A 16,567-nucleotide genomic window follows, 5' to 3' on the forward strand; every position below is an offset into this window, starting at 1 on the left:
TTGGATGCCCCAAAACACAAAAAGGTGGTATGCCCATCTCATAACCACATGCAATGATCCGCCAGAAAAACAATTGCCAGTGCTGCTCTGCGTCTTGATCAAGTGCAGCAGGGCCTGCTCTGGGCCTAAGTAAGGGGAGTACGTGTCATAGTGGGTATTCAACTGAGCTCATGTCAACTTACTTTAGCAATAATGAAAGTTCATTGGTGAGACATGTATGCTGCTTTAGTTTTTTTAATTTAAAAATTTTAAATATTCCTTTATTAATTTCACAAAAAGATAACAATTTTATAAACAAGCCCTTAGCACAGTTGGATTATTACTACCCTGTAATTCAAATAATGCAGAACAAATGTGAATAACATAACCACCAGGAATACTGTATTTTACGCTTGTGATTGGAAAATATGTAGTTTTGCCAGACTTAGTAAAAACAAAACAAAAAATGAAATTAAATGTCCCAGTTTGAGTTTCAGATAAATACTAAATAATTTTTTAGTATGTCTCAGTGTCACTAGGTAGCATAGTTTGTCTCTTATGGGCCTGCCTGATTTTTTTTTTTTTTTTGATAGAATGTCTCATTTTATTCTTTTTGCTAGAGGGATCTGTTAGCAATGTTCCTGTTAACAATCTACTGTTACGCTGAAAACCAAAGTTAGATTTTGGAATGGTATCCTGGTGAATTCCCTTTTCGCCCTGTCTCTAGTGATTCCAAGAAACAGCTAGGCGTGAGGTGTCCTGATGTCAGAATTAGCACAGAGCAGAGCCAGCGTTCGGTACTGCTCGCTTTCCCTCAAAGTCTAGAGAGTAGGTGTGTAAGTTTACGGAGCAAACACAAGACGGTCTAGATTATTAATAAAAAGTGTTAACACTACCTTGGATCTAGAGTACTTTCTCTTTGAAGATGTAATTAATTCTTTCTTTGTCTTCGCTTATTCAAGGTGGGTTCAGGAAAGAAGTACATTCTTTACACTGGAGTTAACTCTTCAGGTCTTTTCTGTCATAATTAAGTATAACTGAGTGAAAGAAAGATTTATTGAGCTCTTACCTTCCTGGAGTATCAGAACTAATGAGCTCAGTGGCACATTCCAAGCATCAGAGTTTACAGTCTTCCAGTCTACTGGACCATGGCCTACAGGTATTTACAATCTTTACTTCGATTTAACTATCATCTTGGGGTTTGTCTTTCCAAAGGACAGCCCTCCAGAATGCAGGGCAGGCATTCATTAGTTTTTGAAGAAACTTCAGCAATTCCTTTGGATTTTTCTAGGATAAAGTAAACCCTTCTCTCTGACACCCCTACCCCATATACAATCAGGGTGATTTCATTCTGCTGGGTTTTTCTATAAAATTTAATACAGCTGGCAAAATACTCAATTTCTCTTGCCTGATAGCAGGCATTCTCTACTTCATTTAATGTTAACTACTGTATTCAATGTTTTAACACTTTATAGTTCCTCAGATCTTTCAGAGCTTTATGGCACTGAATCCCTGATTAGTATACCATGGACCAGCTCCTGGACCAGCTCTGTAAGAACTGAAAAGGAACTTCTGTGCAGCACTCCTGCTGATGGGGAAGAATGTAGAGGTAAAGAGTACCCTCCTGCAGGGCTTTGTCATGTTTGTAACCTATTGTCCTTGCCTACTAAAAAGGTACAGTCACCTAGTTCTCAGTGTAGACACCTTTGTTCTTTACGTCAGAAACCTCTTCTCATGTCAATCTCAAGTAAGCAGCATAAAAAGTAAGTGCTCAGCTGGATTTATTTTTAAAAATTATGAAGACAATAAAAAAATAAAATAACACCGGAGAAACCCCATCACTAACAGTAATGTAGACACTATAAGAGAACACTCCAAAAAATTGTTTAAGCTTTTAAAAAATCTATTATATCTAAGAATGTTACATTCTTTACACTATTTGGACATTGTGAAATAGGCTTTTTTTTCATGTATCAGGAAAAAACCCCAATAGTAGGTATATAAAATAGCAATATAAAACCAAAGATTCTTCATAATGGTTAAAAATTATCCCTTTAAATATCTTAGTTCAATACAATACATACTGAATAATGAATATGTAAGGCACTGAACAACTAATTAAAAAGTGCTCCATGAATACAAAGATCAGGAAAAACCATTCCCTGACATGGAGTATTTAATATGTGATATGGCACAAATATACATATGCCAATAACGTACTAAGAAGGTGGAGTGTGATTAACAACAAAGAGAGGAAAATGCTATATGGGTTCCAAGGAGGGATACTTGGTTGCGGTAATTCAAAAAAAGCTGTAAAGAGGGAAAAAGAATTTAAGGGTCTTAAAGGATGAGGAGGATTTGGTAACAAAGACTAACAAGAAAGTTGCAGGAAGAGGAGGCAGAAAGACGTTGTCCCAGAACTTTGCATAGTCCAGGTTAACTGGAGTACTGTGCTGTACACGTTCAGAGGATGGGGAAATGTGCTAAAAAGTTGATAGAGCCTGTTGCGGACAGCCTTGAACTAAAGACTTTAGCCTTAATAGCCACTTTTGGAGATCCATCAACAGTTTTTGAGTTGAGGGTGTCAGTTGGTTTGTTGAAGCAAGGAGACCACTAAATAGGAAAATCAATTAGGGTACTGCAATTATGCAGATGAGAATTGATAAAGGCCTACATTACAGTGATGGCAGTGTAAACAGAAGAGGGGATAAAATCAGACTTTGAGACTGAAAACCCAGACTTCGGCAACTGAAAGGAAGCAAATGGACTTGGAAGAGGGTAGAAAAGCTAATGGTGAGGGAGAAAGGATTTCAAGCTATCCCCACAGCTAAGGTTTGTCTAGGACAAGGTTCTCAACCTGGACACTACTGACATTTTGGATCAGATACTTCTTGCTCTGGCTGGCAGTCCCGTGCATTATAGACTGTTAGCAGCGTCCTTTTCGTCTGTCAAATGCCAGTAGCACCGCCACCCCAGTTGTGCCAACCAAGTTTCCAGAGGCTGTCCAATGTTCCTTAGGGGCAAAGTCACTAGCTGAGAACTACTGGTCTAGGTAGTGGTTGTGCCACTAATCAGGGGTTCCTACTACAGGAGGTGCTAGGACAGCTCTTTGACCATAATCTCAAACTTGAAAGAGCTGCACATTTTCCCTGCAAGATGTGGCCAATCAGTGAAGAGCAGCTGGGACCTTTTCACAAATGTTCATTTCAGCCTTACACAGATCACTGATATCTCTCTAGGAGTTATATGTTCCCCACCCCTGCCTAGGTACACAGTTCTCAAATGACAAGACTTTTCATCAATCAGGAAGTTTCTTGTAGGCCACTCAGGGAAAAAAAAATCAACTTTAAATGACCTTCTACGTTATCTCTATATTTGATATAGTTATCTTTGCTCATCTGTATCATGCCCATAGATTAATTTGCAAAGTTGAATATTATAACTATATAACTTGGTTAGTAACCTTTTCAATCTATTTCTTCATTGTACTTTTATATTATGGTCTGGTCTATAAGTTTTCCTTTTCATTTTCCCATTAGTTTTACTTCTGATTTACAGTATTAATATTTCCCAATTGATTTATACTTGTTTATACACCATGATTATATGTGCCAGCTCTGGATGTTTCTTATGTGTTTATATATTTTTAAAAGATTTTATTTATTTATTTGACAGAGAGAAGACAGCCAGCGAGAGAGGGAACACAGCAGGGGGAGTGGGAGAGAAGAAGCAGGCTCCCAGTGGAGGAGCCCAATGCGGGGCTCGATCCCAGGACCCCGGGATCACACCCTGAGCAGAAAGCAGACTCTTAACGACTGAGACACCCAGGCGCCCCTATGTGTTTATATTTTGACATCAGGAGTGTTTAAAAGTTCTGAATGTTAATCAATGATTAAATATATACTATTTTTAAAAATTTAGGTCTTGTTTGAGAAATTAGTCAAAAAATATTAGACACTGGGTGATACAGAAAGTTGATTTCATATTTCATTCTATAAAACAATTTGGACATTGTTATCTAGGCTTCTGTTCTTTATGTACTATTTAGAAAAATTAACAAATAATTAAAATCCATTGACTCCATCAGAGAAGGAAGAATAAGGGACCTCAAAAATCTACAGGCTGCTCAGGCCACTCTGAGGTTGGCTGAAGGGCCTAATATTAGAGCAGTAGAGAAGCCAGGAAAAAAGAGTTAATATCTTACTATAGAAAACTGCCCTTTACTAGAAACTTATGTATCTGTCCCATCACATTTTGTGCCCTTTGTAGGAAATACAAACACTATGTTTTTAATATATAACTCAATACCACTCAAGTCCAGTCCAGGTATTAACTGAACTTTCCAAGCCAAAATTAAGTGCCCTAACTCTCCCTAGATACAGCACAGATGTTAGTCCCACTATTTAGTCCTTATTTCATTCTCCCCTTAATCAGAGAGAGGTCTAGACATCAAGTTCCTCCATTGTATTTAAGCTCTTAAGTATTTACTCATCTTCATAAACCGAATCAGGTTTTGCCTATAACAGGCCTTCAAGAAAACATTTCTTGGACGCCTGGGTGGCACAGCGGTTGGGCGTCTGCCTTCGGCTCAGGGCGTGATCCCGGCGATCTGGGATCGAGCCCCACATCAGGCTCTTCTGCTATGAGCCTGCTTCTTCCTCTCTCACTCCCCCTGCTTGTGTTCCCTCTCTCGCTGGCTGTCTCTATCTCTGTCAAATAAATAAATAAAATCTTTAAAAAAAAAAAAAAGAAAACATTTCTTGAATGAAAGTTACTTCATTCCAAACACAATGTTCAGAGTCCCCATATTTGAAAATGTATCTTCCTTCCTATCCCTTGAGATTAAAAGATTAGGTGAATGAATGCATACATTCTATAAAACTAAATTTACCACATTAAACTGTTGTTTTCCTTTTTTAAAGACACTGGTCTGCAAAATTAGAGTACTTTCTCAGTTGCATAGCAAATAAGACAAAAGTTCCATTGTAACAAAATTCAAATGTTTAATTTTTTTCAAAACATAACTGTATTAATAAAAATAAATTATATTTAGACCACCTTCAATATTTGTACATTATCTTTATACAACTATAACAGTGCTTTCAAAAGATATTTTATAAAGGACATTAATTTCACAATTAAAATGTGTTTTTAAAAAGGGGAAAACATTAAAGAACATTAAATTCATCTGAAATATCTCATAATGCTGAGAGGTATGCTGTTCTTTATCAAATGAACTGTATTTGTATTCAAAATAACATAGCTTTTAGCTAAATACAATTATTTCTTGTCTATTTCAGTGATTTCCTGGATCCAAAACAAAATCTGTGTATTTATTTCTTTGAAAACATCATTTGTTGACCGTCCTTTCACTGCCATGGAATGATTTGCCTTCTCAATCCAGTGGATTTTACTGGGAGCTTGCATTTTCTGTGCCACTTTCTCCAACAAGTTCTAAAGGGAAAAAAGAAGAGGATGCTAGACTAATGTGCTTTTAGGGTTTAATAAAGATCCTCTCTCTCTCCTGCACCGCCTATACTGGCATCCATTCACTAAATATTCATTAAATACCTACTCTACAGACAACTTTCAAGGCAATGGAATATGCAAAGAAATGTCCACAGAAGTGGCAGCCCACAGCTCTCCAATACAGCAATACCACAGAACAGATCAAACATTCATTACTGATAATATAGTATCATGTACAAGTTACTCTTTCTCGAGTCAATTTGATAACGAACTGAAGAATCTGCTTGAATGTTGAAATGATAAACCAAATGTACAGTCTAGTATAAATCCCAAAATCACAAGATTCAGATATTAATCTTTCATTCCCAAATAAGAGTCAATCCATTTAGCAACTCTTTCCAGGGAGATGAATTCTGTCAGTGTGCTTTTATTTTTCAGTTCTCCAAAGCAACAGGTAAATAAGTCACAAAACTAGCATTAGTCCCATCAGCACCTTTTAAAGAGACTGAATGTTGCAGGTAATATCTTATTCCCAAGACACTGTCTTTCATTCACTCTCTCATTTACACAAACATCAAGTTATAATTCACCTTTTCACACATTTCATCTGCTGAGCCTGACACAAACAATACAGGATCTTTTATACGATAGAGATCTTCGTCTCTAAGTTTATGTTGCTGCTTTGGATGGTGCAGTGGGTAAGAAATACAAATGAGACCTCGAACAAAATCATCAGCATCATCTGGCTCAATATGGCACATTACAGAAGCAGCTGCTCTTGAGCCCATTGAACGACCTAAAATCAATTAAAATTAAGTTTAGTTTGAAATATAAACATTCATATACAGAAGTGGTGATAATATGGCAAATTAGATTTCATTTACTGTTCATCCATCATAACTCCATCACTTAACTCCAAAAGGTGGCACTTAACAAGTTGTAATACCCATAATGGACATCTATAGCTTCATGAAATGCTAAAAATTGATCCCAAGTTTAAAAAAAAAAAAAAAAAGGAATTTTTTTTTCCTGAGGAATACTTGAAGGACAATCCTTGTGAAGAATCATTTCAGAGACAGTGACTCAGGGATATAAATAAAAGGAGAGATCTTTGGGTTACAACACCTATTTATGAAATTTAAATTTGCTTTAAAAAAAAAAATATATATATATATAAAGTACCTTGATGTTATAGAAGAAAGTGACTTAACAAAACAAAACAAAAAATCCTTAAATTAGCTTCCTGTCGTCAATTAATTTTAATTCTTGATCACCTGTTCCTGTGTTAGTATGAGTAGATTTAAAAGCAAGCATTGCAACTTACCACCAAGGAAAACACCTGCCAGTTTGTATTCTCCCGAGGTCTTTAGGTAATTCTAGAAAAACCAACCAAAAAATTATCACTTCTCCTATGAAATATTCCACTGGAAAACCAACATATATTTCTCATCATTAGTGAAATGTATAAAACTCTTTGCAAAGACAACCATAAAATCTCAAGGGATTCTTCTTAAAAGAGGTAACCAGTTCTATGCTCTTCTGGTCATGCTGTCACTATCAAATCATAGCTGGGTAAATACAGGCAAATAAATGAGAAAAAAAAAATCACTTTACCTGCCAAAAAAAATTTAAATACTAAAATATTTTTAAAGAATTACATTTAAAAAAAAACCAACCAGTAAAAGCTTCCAACTAATACAGAATAGTAGTAAAATCTAATTTAAAGGCTTGAAAAACGTAGCAAGTTTGAAATAATCTGGATTTTAAAAATTTCAAATTTGTGTTATCCAGGGATTTTACAGTTTCAAAACTGTGCTATATTCATTAATTCATAGTATAATAGACAAATATCCAGAACTATATTCTGAAGTTATATAATTCCATTTAGAAAATTACATCATAAATAGTTTCCTTGGTAGTCCCATGAAAGAACATTTATGATGTGAGCATTCATCTCCATGGAAACTGAGAGCAAAAAAGAGAAATCTAACTACTATACAGCCTTCATGTACTGTTGAGTTTCTAAGAATATTCATTAAAAGCTTTTTAAAATAAACCAAATGACTGCTAATAGAATTTGTCTTAGATGTATTAAGAATTTTAAAACAAAATTCTGTTATAAGTAAATATAAAGAAAATTTCTTACCAAAACTGATTTATATGCCTTAATTCTATGTACAATATTAAGGCCTTTACAGGTAAATCTCAGGCAAAAAAAACCATGAGATGCAAGATGGGATGCCAGTGACATCAAATGAGGAAGGTTCATATCTCCTGACGCTCCATGTGTAAGAATTATTCCATATGTTAAGCTCTTGTTAGGTACCAAACAAACAGCATCTAGTAATTTATTTCCAAAAGGTATTTTTAATTTTACCTGGAATTCAAGAGAATAAAGGGATCACAAATTACTTCCTTGCCTATTCAGACAACTAAATAACTATATGTTTGTTCTGTGAGACCCATGATTCACATGGCCTCTAAATAAAAAGTAATATTAACAATAGCTAATATTTAAGTACTTATTATGTGTCAGGTACTATTATAAGTGCTTTATATGTATTAACTTATTTAACCTTCCTAATAATTCTATGAAGCAAGTACTATCATCACCTCCATTTTATAGATGAGAAAACAGAGGCACAGCAGGTTAAGAAATCTGCCCGAGGTTATATAGCCACTAGCTAGGATTCAAACTCTAGCAGTTTCCTCCAAAAGTCCTTCCTTTTAACCACTAATGCTATACTATCTCTCACAGTACAAGTTAAAAATAAGAAAATTACTCTGGAGCCACATGACTTAAAAAAAAAAAAGAAAAGAAAAAGAAAAAAAAAAGGAACCCTGAAGATGCAGAACATATGAAAATATGTATTACCTCTGTATGACTCATTTTCACTGTTGAATAACAAACTTAAAGTGCATTACATCTGAGAAGCAAAGGACATCTCCCTGAAAAGAAGATTCTGTTGTGAAAGGTGGGTTGGCAGACATGGATATCACCTAAGAACTATGAATGAACACATTCAGTAGCTGAAATAAACACATTTAGAACTACTTCTCTAAGAACTAGTGCCTTTACAGGTGCATTATTTCCTTAATTACTTTCGAGCTTCGTAAAACCATGGGCACTCAGAATTGGGTTGCAGGGCCAGGTATGGGGATGGCAGATGTTACATAAGAAAAGCCAATGTGGTACCTTGACATGGAAACCTTAAGGAAATTCATATCAAAGTAGAATGTTGTATCTTGGCATATATGCATCTTTTTTCCTAAGTATCTTCATTCTCAACCAACTATCTTCAATTTAATTTAATAGTATCTTTCTGTTAACCCATTTCTTTCATCATTATCTTTCCCAACTCCTCCTCCTGCGCTGCAACAGAAGTATATATCCATACCCTTTGTTAGGTGACTTTGCAGAACCTCCCAGTAGGCAGAGTATTCATACACCTGTGCCCTATTGATCTGGGTCTTGACTATGTGACATTGCTTCAACTAAAGGAATATATGTAAAAGTTGTAATGTGTCACTTCTGAGCAGAAACGTGGCAAATTTCAAGAAGCCCTTCTGAATTCCCACTCTCAGCCATCAGAAAAGCATGCTCCAGGTATTTCTGCTTTTTCAGCGTAGGTCCCAGAACGAAGATACATGTTGCAGATATGAACCCAAAACTAAAGTCTGGAGTCCAGCCTAATCCAGCCAAGATCTAAGCCACTGAAGAACCAAGAAACGTTGGCCTGAAGAACCAAGAGCATGAAATGTAAGCCACTGAGATTTTGGGATTGTTATGCAGCATTCCTTCCTACTGTAAGAGATCTTTTATTGTTCAGGGTATTACCAACATCAGAATCTTCCTTATTCATCTGTTTTTTCCTGTTAACATTTATTTATTCATTCATTGGATAACAATTAGAGGGTTCAAAGTTCAAAGGTACCAAAAATATACAGTGAAAAGCCTCACTCATTCCATTTTTGCCTTGTTACCCAAGTCCCTTCTCCAAAGTCAGCTAAAATTACCTGCTTCTTACATATCTTTTCAGGTATTTTATACATATATACACATACCCCTCCATTTTTAAAAATAAACTTATGATTTTTTTTAATCCCTCTCTACTTAAAATACATTTTGTGCTTACTTTTTTCTTTATACAATGAACTTCTTTCATTGTATTTTATGGCTGCAGAATATTCCAAGGAAGGGTCGTACATAATTTATTTCACCAACCAACATCTATTAATGAACACCGAGATTGTTTCCAATCTTTTGCTAAAATATTGTGATGAATGGCACGAACTTACATTATTTTCTCATGTGTGTAGACAAACCTATATAAATTCGTGGGAGAGGAATTGCTGTATTAAAGGGTATATTCATTTGAAATTATATTTTTTAAGGAATACATTTGATTTTTGAATAGGTAATATATGTATATAGTACAAAATTTTAAAAGAACAAAAATGTAAATAGCCAAGTCTCCTCACATCCTTCTCCCCCAGCCACCTAGTTCCTTTCCTTCCCCAGAAGCAACCACTGTGACCAACTTACTGTCTTTCCACATATGTGTATGTATGTGGAAAAATTCTTTTTTGAACCTGAGAGGAATTAGCCTGGCTACAAAAATTCTGGGATTTGAGTGGGAGGAGGAGGATAAAGGACCTCAGCCTTCAATGTCGCTGCTTCATAAATTCATAAATAATTAAGAGTGCCTGGGGTCCCCTGGTTCAAAGATCCTGTTTTATGTTCTCAAGTGAATAGCCTCCTGCCTTCTAATGGGAGAAAGGCAGTCACCCAAAAATGTGAAATAGGGAAGGAGATGTAGATATCTAATTGCTTCTAGAACAGATTTCACCTAAGTTAGCTTTATTTAAGCCCTCCACCTACAGACCCAATACCATTTCCTTCATTGGCAGGTCCCAAGGCATCTGGTGCTGCCAGTTTTTGTGTGGTTTGTAGAGACTTGTTCCACAGTATTCCTTGTTGCAGGTTTAGAATTAAGCTAAGGCTTGTGAAGAACATTTGCTTTCCAGACCCCAATATTTTACTGCTATTGTTGCCTTTCCCATTCTCTCCATCATTTGATTTTCGTCTTTTAAAAAACCTCTTTAATGTAGTTTTGGTGAGATTTCAGGAGGGAGTAATATCAGACACACGTATTCAACCAATGTCTCAGTCTAGAATGCTCTACTACTCCTCATCAACTTGGGTTTGTGTGTGTGTGGTTTTTTGTGTTGTTGTCGTTTTCCCCAGGAAAACTCTACTCCCTTCCAGGTTTCCTGATGAACATCTATTCACGACTGGTGCACGTGTTCTGGACTACCACTACTAACAGCATGATCCCACCGCAACCTGGTCTCGACAGTCCAGGCTACAGCCTCTGGTTCTGAATTCACCTACGGCAGGGTACAAGTCTGGCTCTGCAAAGGGGGAGGTACGGAGACACCGTGACGAGGAGTCGGTAGTCTCTGCACTTCGCAATGTCCCCATATCGCGAGCCTTCAAGAGTGACCTGCAGTAGTCCTACTCCTCAAGCTCAGCGTGCAGTAAGGGATCTCATCTCACGGGGAAGGACCGAAATGCCACAATCACCGTAACTTCCAACCAGAAACATGCTTGAGCATTATTATCTACAGCAGTATGCTGCAAGTCGTGGGCAAACAAAAACAAACGTTAAGAGTTCAAGTCCTCCGAGAGTGGATAATCCGGCCGGGTCCACAACAGACACCGAGCGGTCCCAGGGCAGAAATTCGGAGCGAAGTCCCCCAGGGATTCGAAGGCACCTGAGGCTCCAATCATTCACTCAACTGGCGCGCGTGCGCGGGGCTGCGCGGTGGCCGTCCCCAGGGCCCTGCGCGACCCCTCACGGCTCCCAGCGGTTCGGCTCTTCCCGCCCGCCCTGTCCCCTCACTCCGGCCTCCCCATCGGCCAGGCGGGCGAAACCCCAGCGGCCGGGCCCGCGGGCAGCGAGCATACACCGACCGCCTCGCGGAGGCGACCAAGAGCCCCCGAGGGGCGACGGCCGCGAGCTCGAAATGTCTCAGTCGGACCCGCCAGAAGCGCCAGCACCCTTTCTGGAAGCCGTCCCCCACCTGGCGACGCCAACCGCCACCGCCGCCGCACTTACCGGGGATGGGAAGGTGGCCGAGAGCGCCTAACCGTTCTCACTCCTTTCAAAGAACAAACTACCGCGCTCGAAGGGACCGCCTCGCCGCACCCGCCAGCCCGTTCCGCCTCGGCGCACGCGCGCGCAGGCCCCGCCCCCCGGGCGCGCGGGCGGGCGCGCGGGGCACGCTGGGAGCGGGAGTTTTCCAGCCGTTTCCCGGGGGGACGGAGCAGCAGGTACTCACCGACGGGGGGCGGGGCTTTGAGCCACCTCCAGTTGCTGCCTCACCCCCGGTTCACTCCACGCTGGACCCTTCCCCATCCCAGCAGCTCCATTCCAACAGATGCGCAGGTCCGTGAACGTGAGGTCAACTCTGATTTTTTTCGCACTCAGGTCTGTCATTCCTATTGACTCTGTTTGCAAATATAAAGAAAATCCAACCGCCTTTCCTGCATCTAGCAGCCTGGTTGGGTGCCCCCATCAACTCTGCCTGGATTATTGAAATACTCTACAAAATACTCTCGTTTCCACTTCTTTGCTGCTTGTTCAGCACAACAACGAGCTGGACCTGGTTGAAATGTAAACACCCCCTGTCAAAGTTTCCCCGAGGCTTCCAATCTCCTAGCCAAAGCCGAAGCCCTTACAATGACCCCAAGTTTTATATTGGTTTTTTGTTTGTTTTGGTTTTAGTTTCAAGTTTTTATTTAAATTCCAGTAATATTAGTTTCAGGAGTAGAGTTTAGTGATTCAACACTTGTGCATAACATCCAGTGCTCATCTCAAGCGCCCTCCTGAATACCTGTCACTCATTTAACCCGTCCTCCCCTCCACCTCACCTCCAGCAACCCTCAGTTTGCTCTCTATAGTTAAGAATCTGTTTTAGTGTTTGTCCCTCTTTTTTTTGTCCCTAAGTTTATCTGTTTTGTTTCTTAAATTCCACATATGAGTGAAATCATAAGGTATTTGTCTTTCTCTGACTGAGTTTTTTCGCTTAGCATAATACACTCTTGCTCCATCCATGTCATGGCAAATGACAAGATCTCGTTCTTTTTATGGCTGAGTACTATTCCAGTGTGTGTGTGTGTGTGTGTGTGTGTGTGTGCGCGCGCGCGCGTGTGTGTGTACACCACATCCTCTTTATCCATTCATCAGTCAATGGACATTGGGGATCCTTCCATAATTTAGATATTGTTGATAATGCTGCTCCAAACATTGGGGTGCATGTATCCCTTTGAATCAGTATTTTTTTATCCTTTGGGTAAATACCTAGTAGTGCGATTGCTGGATCATAGGGTAGCTCTATTTTTAACTTTTTGAAGAACCTCCAGACTGTTTTCCACATTGGCTGCCTCAGTTTGCATTCCCACCAAAGGTGTAAGAGAGTTCCCCTTCCCCACAACCTCGCCAACATCTGTTGTTTCTTGAGTTGTTAATTTCAGCCATTCCAACAGGTGTGAGGTGAATCTCATTGTAGTTCTGGTATGTGTTTCCCTGGATATTGATGTTGAGCATCTTTTCATGTGTTTGTTAGCCATCTGGATGTCTTCTTTGGAAACATGTCTATTCATGTCTTCTGACCATTTCTTAACTGGATTATTTTTTTGGGGGGTATTGACTTTACTAAGTTCTTTATAGAGTTTGGATACTAACCTTTTATCAGATATGTCATTTGCAAATATCTTCTCCCATTCTAAAGGTTACCTTTTAGTTTTGCTGCTTGTTTCCTTCACTGTGCAGAAGCTTTTTATTTTGATGAAATCCCAGTAGTTCATTTTTGCTTTTGTTTCCCTTGCCTCCAGAGACCTAATAAGAAATTGCTATTGCCAACATCAAGGAGGTTGCTGTCTGTGTTTTCCTCCAGGATTTCAATGGTTTCCTGTCTCACATTTAGGTCTTTAATTCATTTTCAATTTATTTTTATGTATCTTGTGAGACAGTGGTCCAGTTTCATTCTTCAGCATGTTGCTCTCCACTTTCCCCAACACCATTTGTTGAAGTGACTATCCTTTTTTCCATTGGATATTCTTTCTTGCATTGTCGAAGATTAGTTGACCGTATAGTTATGCGTCCGTTTCTGGGTTTTCTATTCTGTTCCATTGATCTGTTTTTGTGCCAGCACAATACTGTCTTGATCACTACAGCTTTATAATATACCTTGATGTCCAGAATTGTGATGACTGCAGCTTTGCTTTTCTTTTTCAAGATTGCTTTGGCTATTTGGGGTCTTTGGTGGTTCCACAGATATTTTAGGATTCTAGCTCTATGAAAAATGCTGGTGGTGTTTTGGTAGGCATCACATTAAATGTGTAGCTTGCTTGGGTAGTGTAGACATTTTAATAATATTTGTTCTTCCAATCCATGAGCGTGGACTGTCTTTTCATTTCTTTGTGTCATCTTCAATTTCTTTCATAAGCGTTCTATAGTTTTCAGAATACTGAAAGAACCAGCTCCTGGTTTCATTGATCTGTTCTGCTGGGTTTTTTATTTCTATATCATTTATTTCTGCTCTAAACTTTATTATTTCCCTTCTTCTGCTGGCTTTAGGCTTCATTTGTTGTTCTTTTCTAGCTCTTTTAGGTGTAAGGTTAGGTTGCGTATTTGAGATTTTTCTTGCTTCTTGAGGTAGGCCCGTATTGCTATATACTTCCCTCTTATGATTGCTTTTGCTGCATCCCAAAGGTTTTGGACCACTGTGTTTTCATTTTCATTTTATTCCATGCATTTTTAAAATTTCTTCTTTAATTTCCTTGTTGATCCATTCATTCTTTACTAGGATGTTCTTTAACCTCCATGTATTTGTGGACTTTCCAATTATTTTCTTGTGGTTGACTTCAAGTTTCATAGCATTGTAGTCGGAAAGTATGCATGGTATGATCTCAGTGTTTTTGTATTTGTTGAGGCCTGATTTGTTACCTAGTATGTGGTCTATTCTAGAGAATATCCCACGTACACTCAAAAATAATGTGTATTCTGCTGCTTTAGGATGAAATGTTCTGAATATATCTGTTAAGTCCATCTGGTCCAGTGTGTCATTCCAAGCCATTATTTCCTTGTTGATTTTCTGCTTAGATGATCTGTCCACTGATGTAAGTGGGGTATTAAAGTACCCTACTATTATATTATTATCAATGAGTTCCTTTATGTTTATTATTAATTGTTTTATATATTTGGGTGCTCCCATGTTGAGGGCATAGATATTTACAATTGTTAGATGTTCTTATTGGATAGACACTTTTATTATGATATAGTGCTTTGCTTCATCTCTTGTTACAGTATTTGGTTTAAAATCTAGTTTTACTGGGAGTGCCTGGGTGGCTCAATTGGTTAAGTGTCTGCGTTTGGCTCAGGTCATGATCCCGGGTCCTGGGATTTAACTCCGCATCATCCATCATCGGGGCTCCTTGCTCAGTGGGGAGCCTGCTTGTCCCTCTCCCTCTGCCTCCCTCCCCTTCCCCCTCTGCCTACCTTTCCCCTTGCGTGTGCGCTTTCTCTCTCTCTCTCTCTGTTAAATAAATAAATAAAATCTTTTTAAAAAATAAAATAAATAAAATCTAGTTTGTTTGGTATAAGTATTGCTTCCCCAGCTTTCTTTTGATGTCCATTTGCATGAAAGACGGACATCCCCTCACTTCCAATCTGCAGGTGTCTTTAGGTCTAAAATGAGTCTCTTGTAGGCAGCATATAGATGGGTCTTGTTTTTTTATCCATTCTAACACCCTATGTCTTTTAATTGGAGCATTTATTCCATTTACATTCAGGGTCATTATGGATAGATACGAGTTTAGTGCCATTTTATTATTTTTTTGTTGTTGTTTCTGGAGATTTTCTGTTTTTTTCTAGTCTTTGTCATTTTTGGTCTTTCTTTCCCACTCAATATTTTCCTTTAATATTTCTTGCATGGCTGGTTTAGTGGTTATGAACTCCTTTAGTTTTGTTTGTCTGGGAAACTCTTTATCTCTCCTCCTGTTCTGAATGCTAGCCTTGCTAGATAGAGTATTTGAGGTGAAATTCTCCATCTTGGCATTTTGTCTAGGTCTCGGTCTTCTTCTGTGTTAGGAAAGCCTGGTATGTTTCCTGCTACTGAGAGTAATAGCTTAATACAGAAGACGTCATATACTGTCCAGGGCCTGGCACTTAGTTAGGAAGTGTCTCTGGTGTGTGCTGTATGCACTCTGCTGCTGGGTTTTGGCTGCTGTTTCCCTTGGGTCAGTCTTCTGCAGAGTTTCTCCTTGCCTGTAGTGGGGAGTGTTAGGACCTTGGCCAGAGTGTGACAAGTTTTAACTCGGTGTGCCCTGCTCTGTTTTTTGAGAGAGACCTGATGCTATTTCCACTAGAGCTGAAGCTTTGCAGAGCTCTATGGCCAGTAGACATGGTGCATGGGGCGGGGGATTGTGCCGCTCTTCTGCGAGAGGGGTCCGCTGCACTGGTTCTCAGGCAAAGTTGCCTGAGAAAAGCAGCACCTGCAGAGTTCAGGGGGGTGGGGTTTGGTGTAAGCAGTTTAGGCCGCCGGAATTGGCACTATGCTGCTTACCTACCAAAGTTAGTTTATGCTGGGGGCAGAGGAGAGAAATGGCACCTGCCCTCTTCTTTGTCCCCAGAGAGGGGAGTTCATACTCACTGGTATCTGGGAAGCCCTCCCAGAAGAGCGAACAGTCTCCCCTCGTGGGTCCCAGGTGCCCTAACATCCTTGCCTTCACCCTGCCCACCCGGCCGTGCAGTGCAGTGCACCCGTGTTCTATCCCTGGCAGGCTGACTGAGTTTTAAAACTCCAAACTTTAGGGACCCAGTGCAGCACAGACCCACACAAATCCTCCGGGGGAGGTTGTTCCATGCTGCGGCTGGTGCCAGTTTGTCCCAGAAGGGCAGTTGCCCCAAAGCTGAAGGACGTGGAGTCTGGCGTAAAGTGCAGGAAAGAGCCAGTGTCCAGGTTAGCAGCCCTCAGCAGTTGTCTCTGTGCTTATGGTGAGGGGCAGGGGTGAGTAATGGCAACCTCCAGCTCCTTTGTCCCAGAGAGGCAA

At 39.5% G+C, this 16,567-nt stretch overlaps 1 protein-coding gene across 2 annotated transcripts; it reads right to left on the reverse strand.

The window, feature by feature from the left end:
* Positions 1–4,962: 4,962 nt before the first annotated feature.
* TEX30 (testis expressed 30) lies at positions 4,963–11,689 on the reverse strand. Of its 2 annotated transcripts, XM_040624386.1 has the most exons (6): positions 11,571–11,689; positions 8,324–8,397; positions 7,595–7,825; positions 6,773–6,824; positions 6,039–6,244; positions 4,963–5,433 (listed from the first exon to the last, which is right to left on the reverse strand). In XM_040624386.1, the coding sequence occupies exons 2-6, from the start codon at positions 8,336–8,338 to the stop codon at positions 5,260–5,262; spliced, it is 678 nt and encodes a 225-aa protein (XP_040480320.1). In that variant the 5' UTR covers positions 8,339–8,397; positions 11,571–11,689; the 3' UTR covers positions 4,963–5,259. The 2 variants fall into 2 exon arrangements, with proteins under 2 accessions (XP_040480320.1, XP_040480329.1); XM_040624395.1 differs by lacking the exon at positions 8,324–8,397 and having other exon boundaries at positions 11,571–11,685.
* Positions 11,690–16,567: the final 4,878 nt, after the last annotated feature.

This window comes from Ursus maritimus, unplaced genomic scaffold, assembly GCF_017311325.1.
Source record: "Ursus maritimus isolate PB19 unplaced genomic scaffold, ASM1731132v1 scaffold_10, whole genome shotgun sequence".
NCBI lineage: Eukaryota > Metazoa > Chordata > Mammalia > Carnivora > Ursidae > Ursus > Ursus maritimus.

Bases quoted from the DNA above. Each gene is read 5' to 3' on its own strand.
- TEX30 (XM_040624386.1), bottom strand. The intron at 6,825-7,594 runs GTAAGAAATTTT...TGGTTTTTCTAG, and splicing joins AGGCATATAAATCAGTTTTG to AATTACCTAAAGACCTCGGG. The intron at 5,434-6,038 runs GTGAATTATAAC...TTTTCCCTTTAG, and splicing joins CAGATGAAATGTGTGAAAAG to AACTTGTTGGAGAAAGTGGC.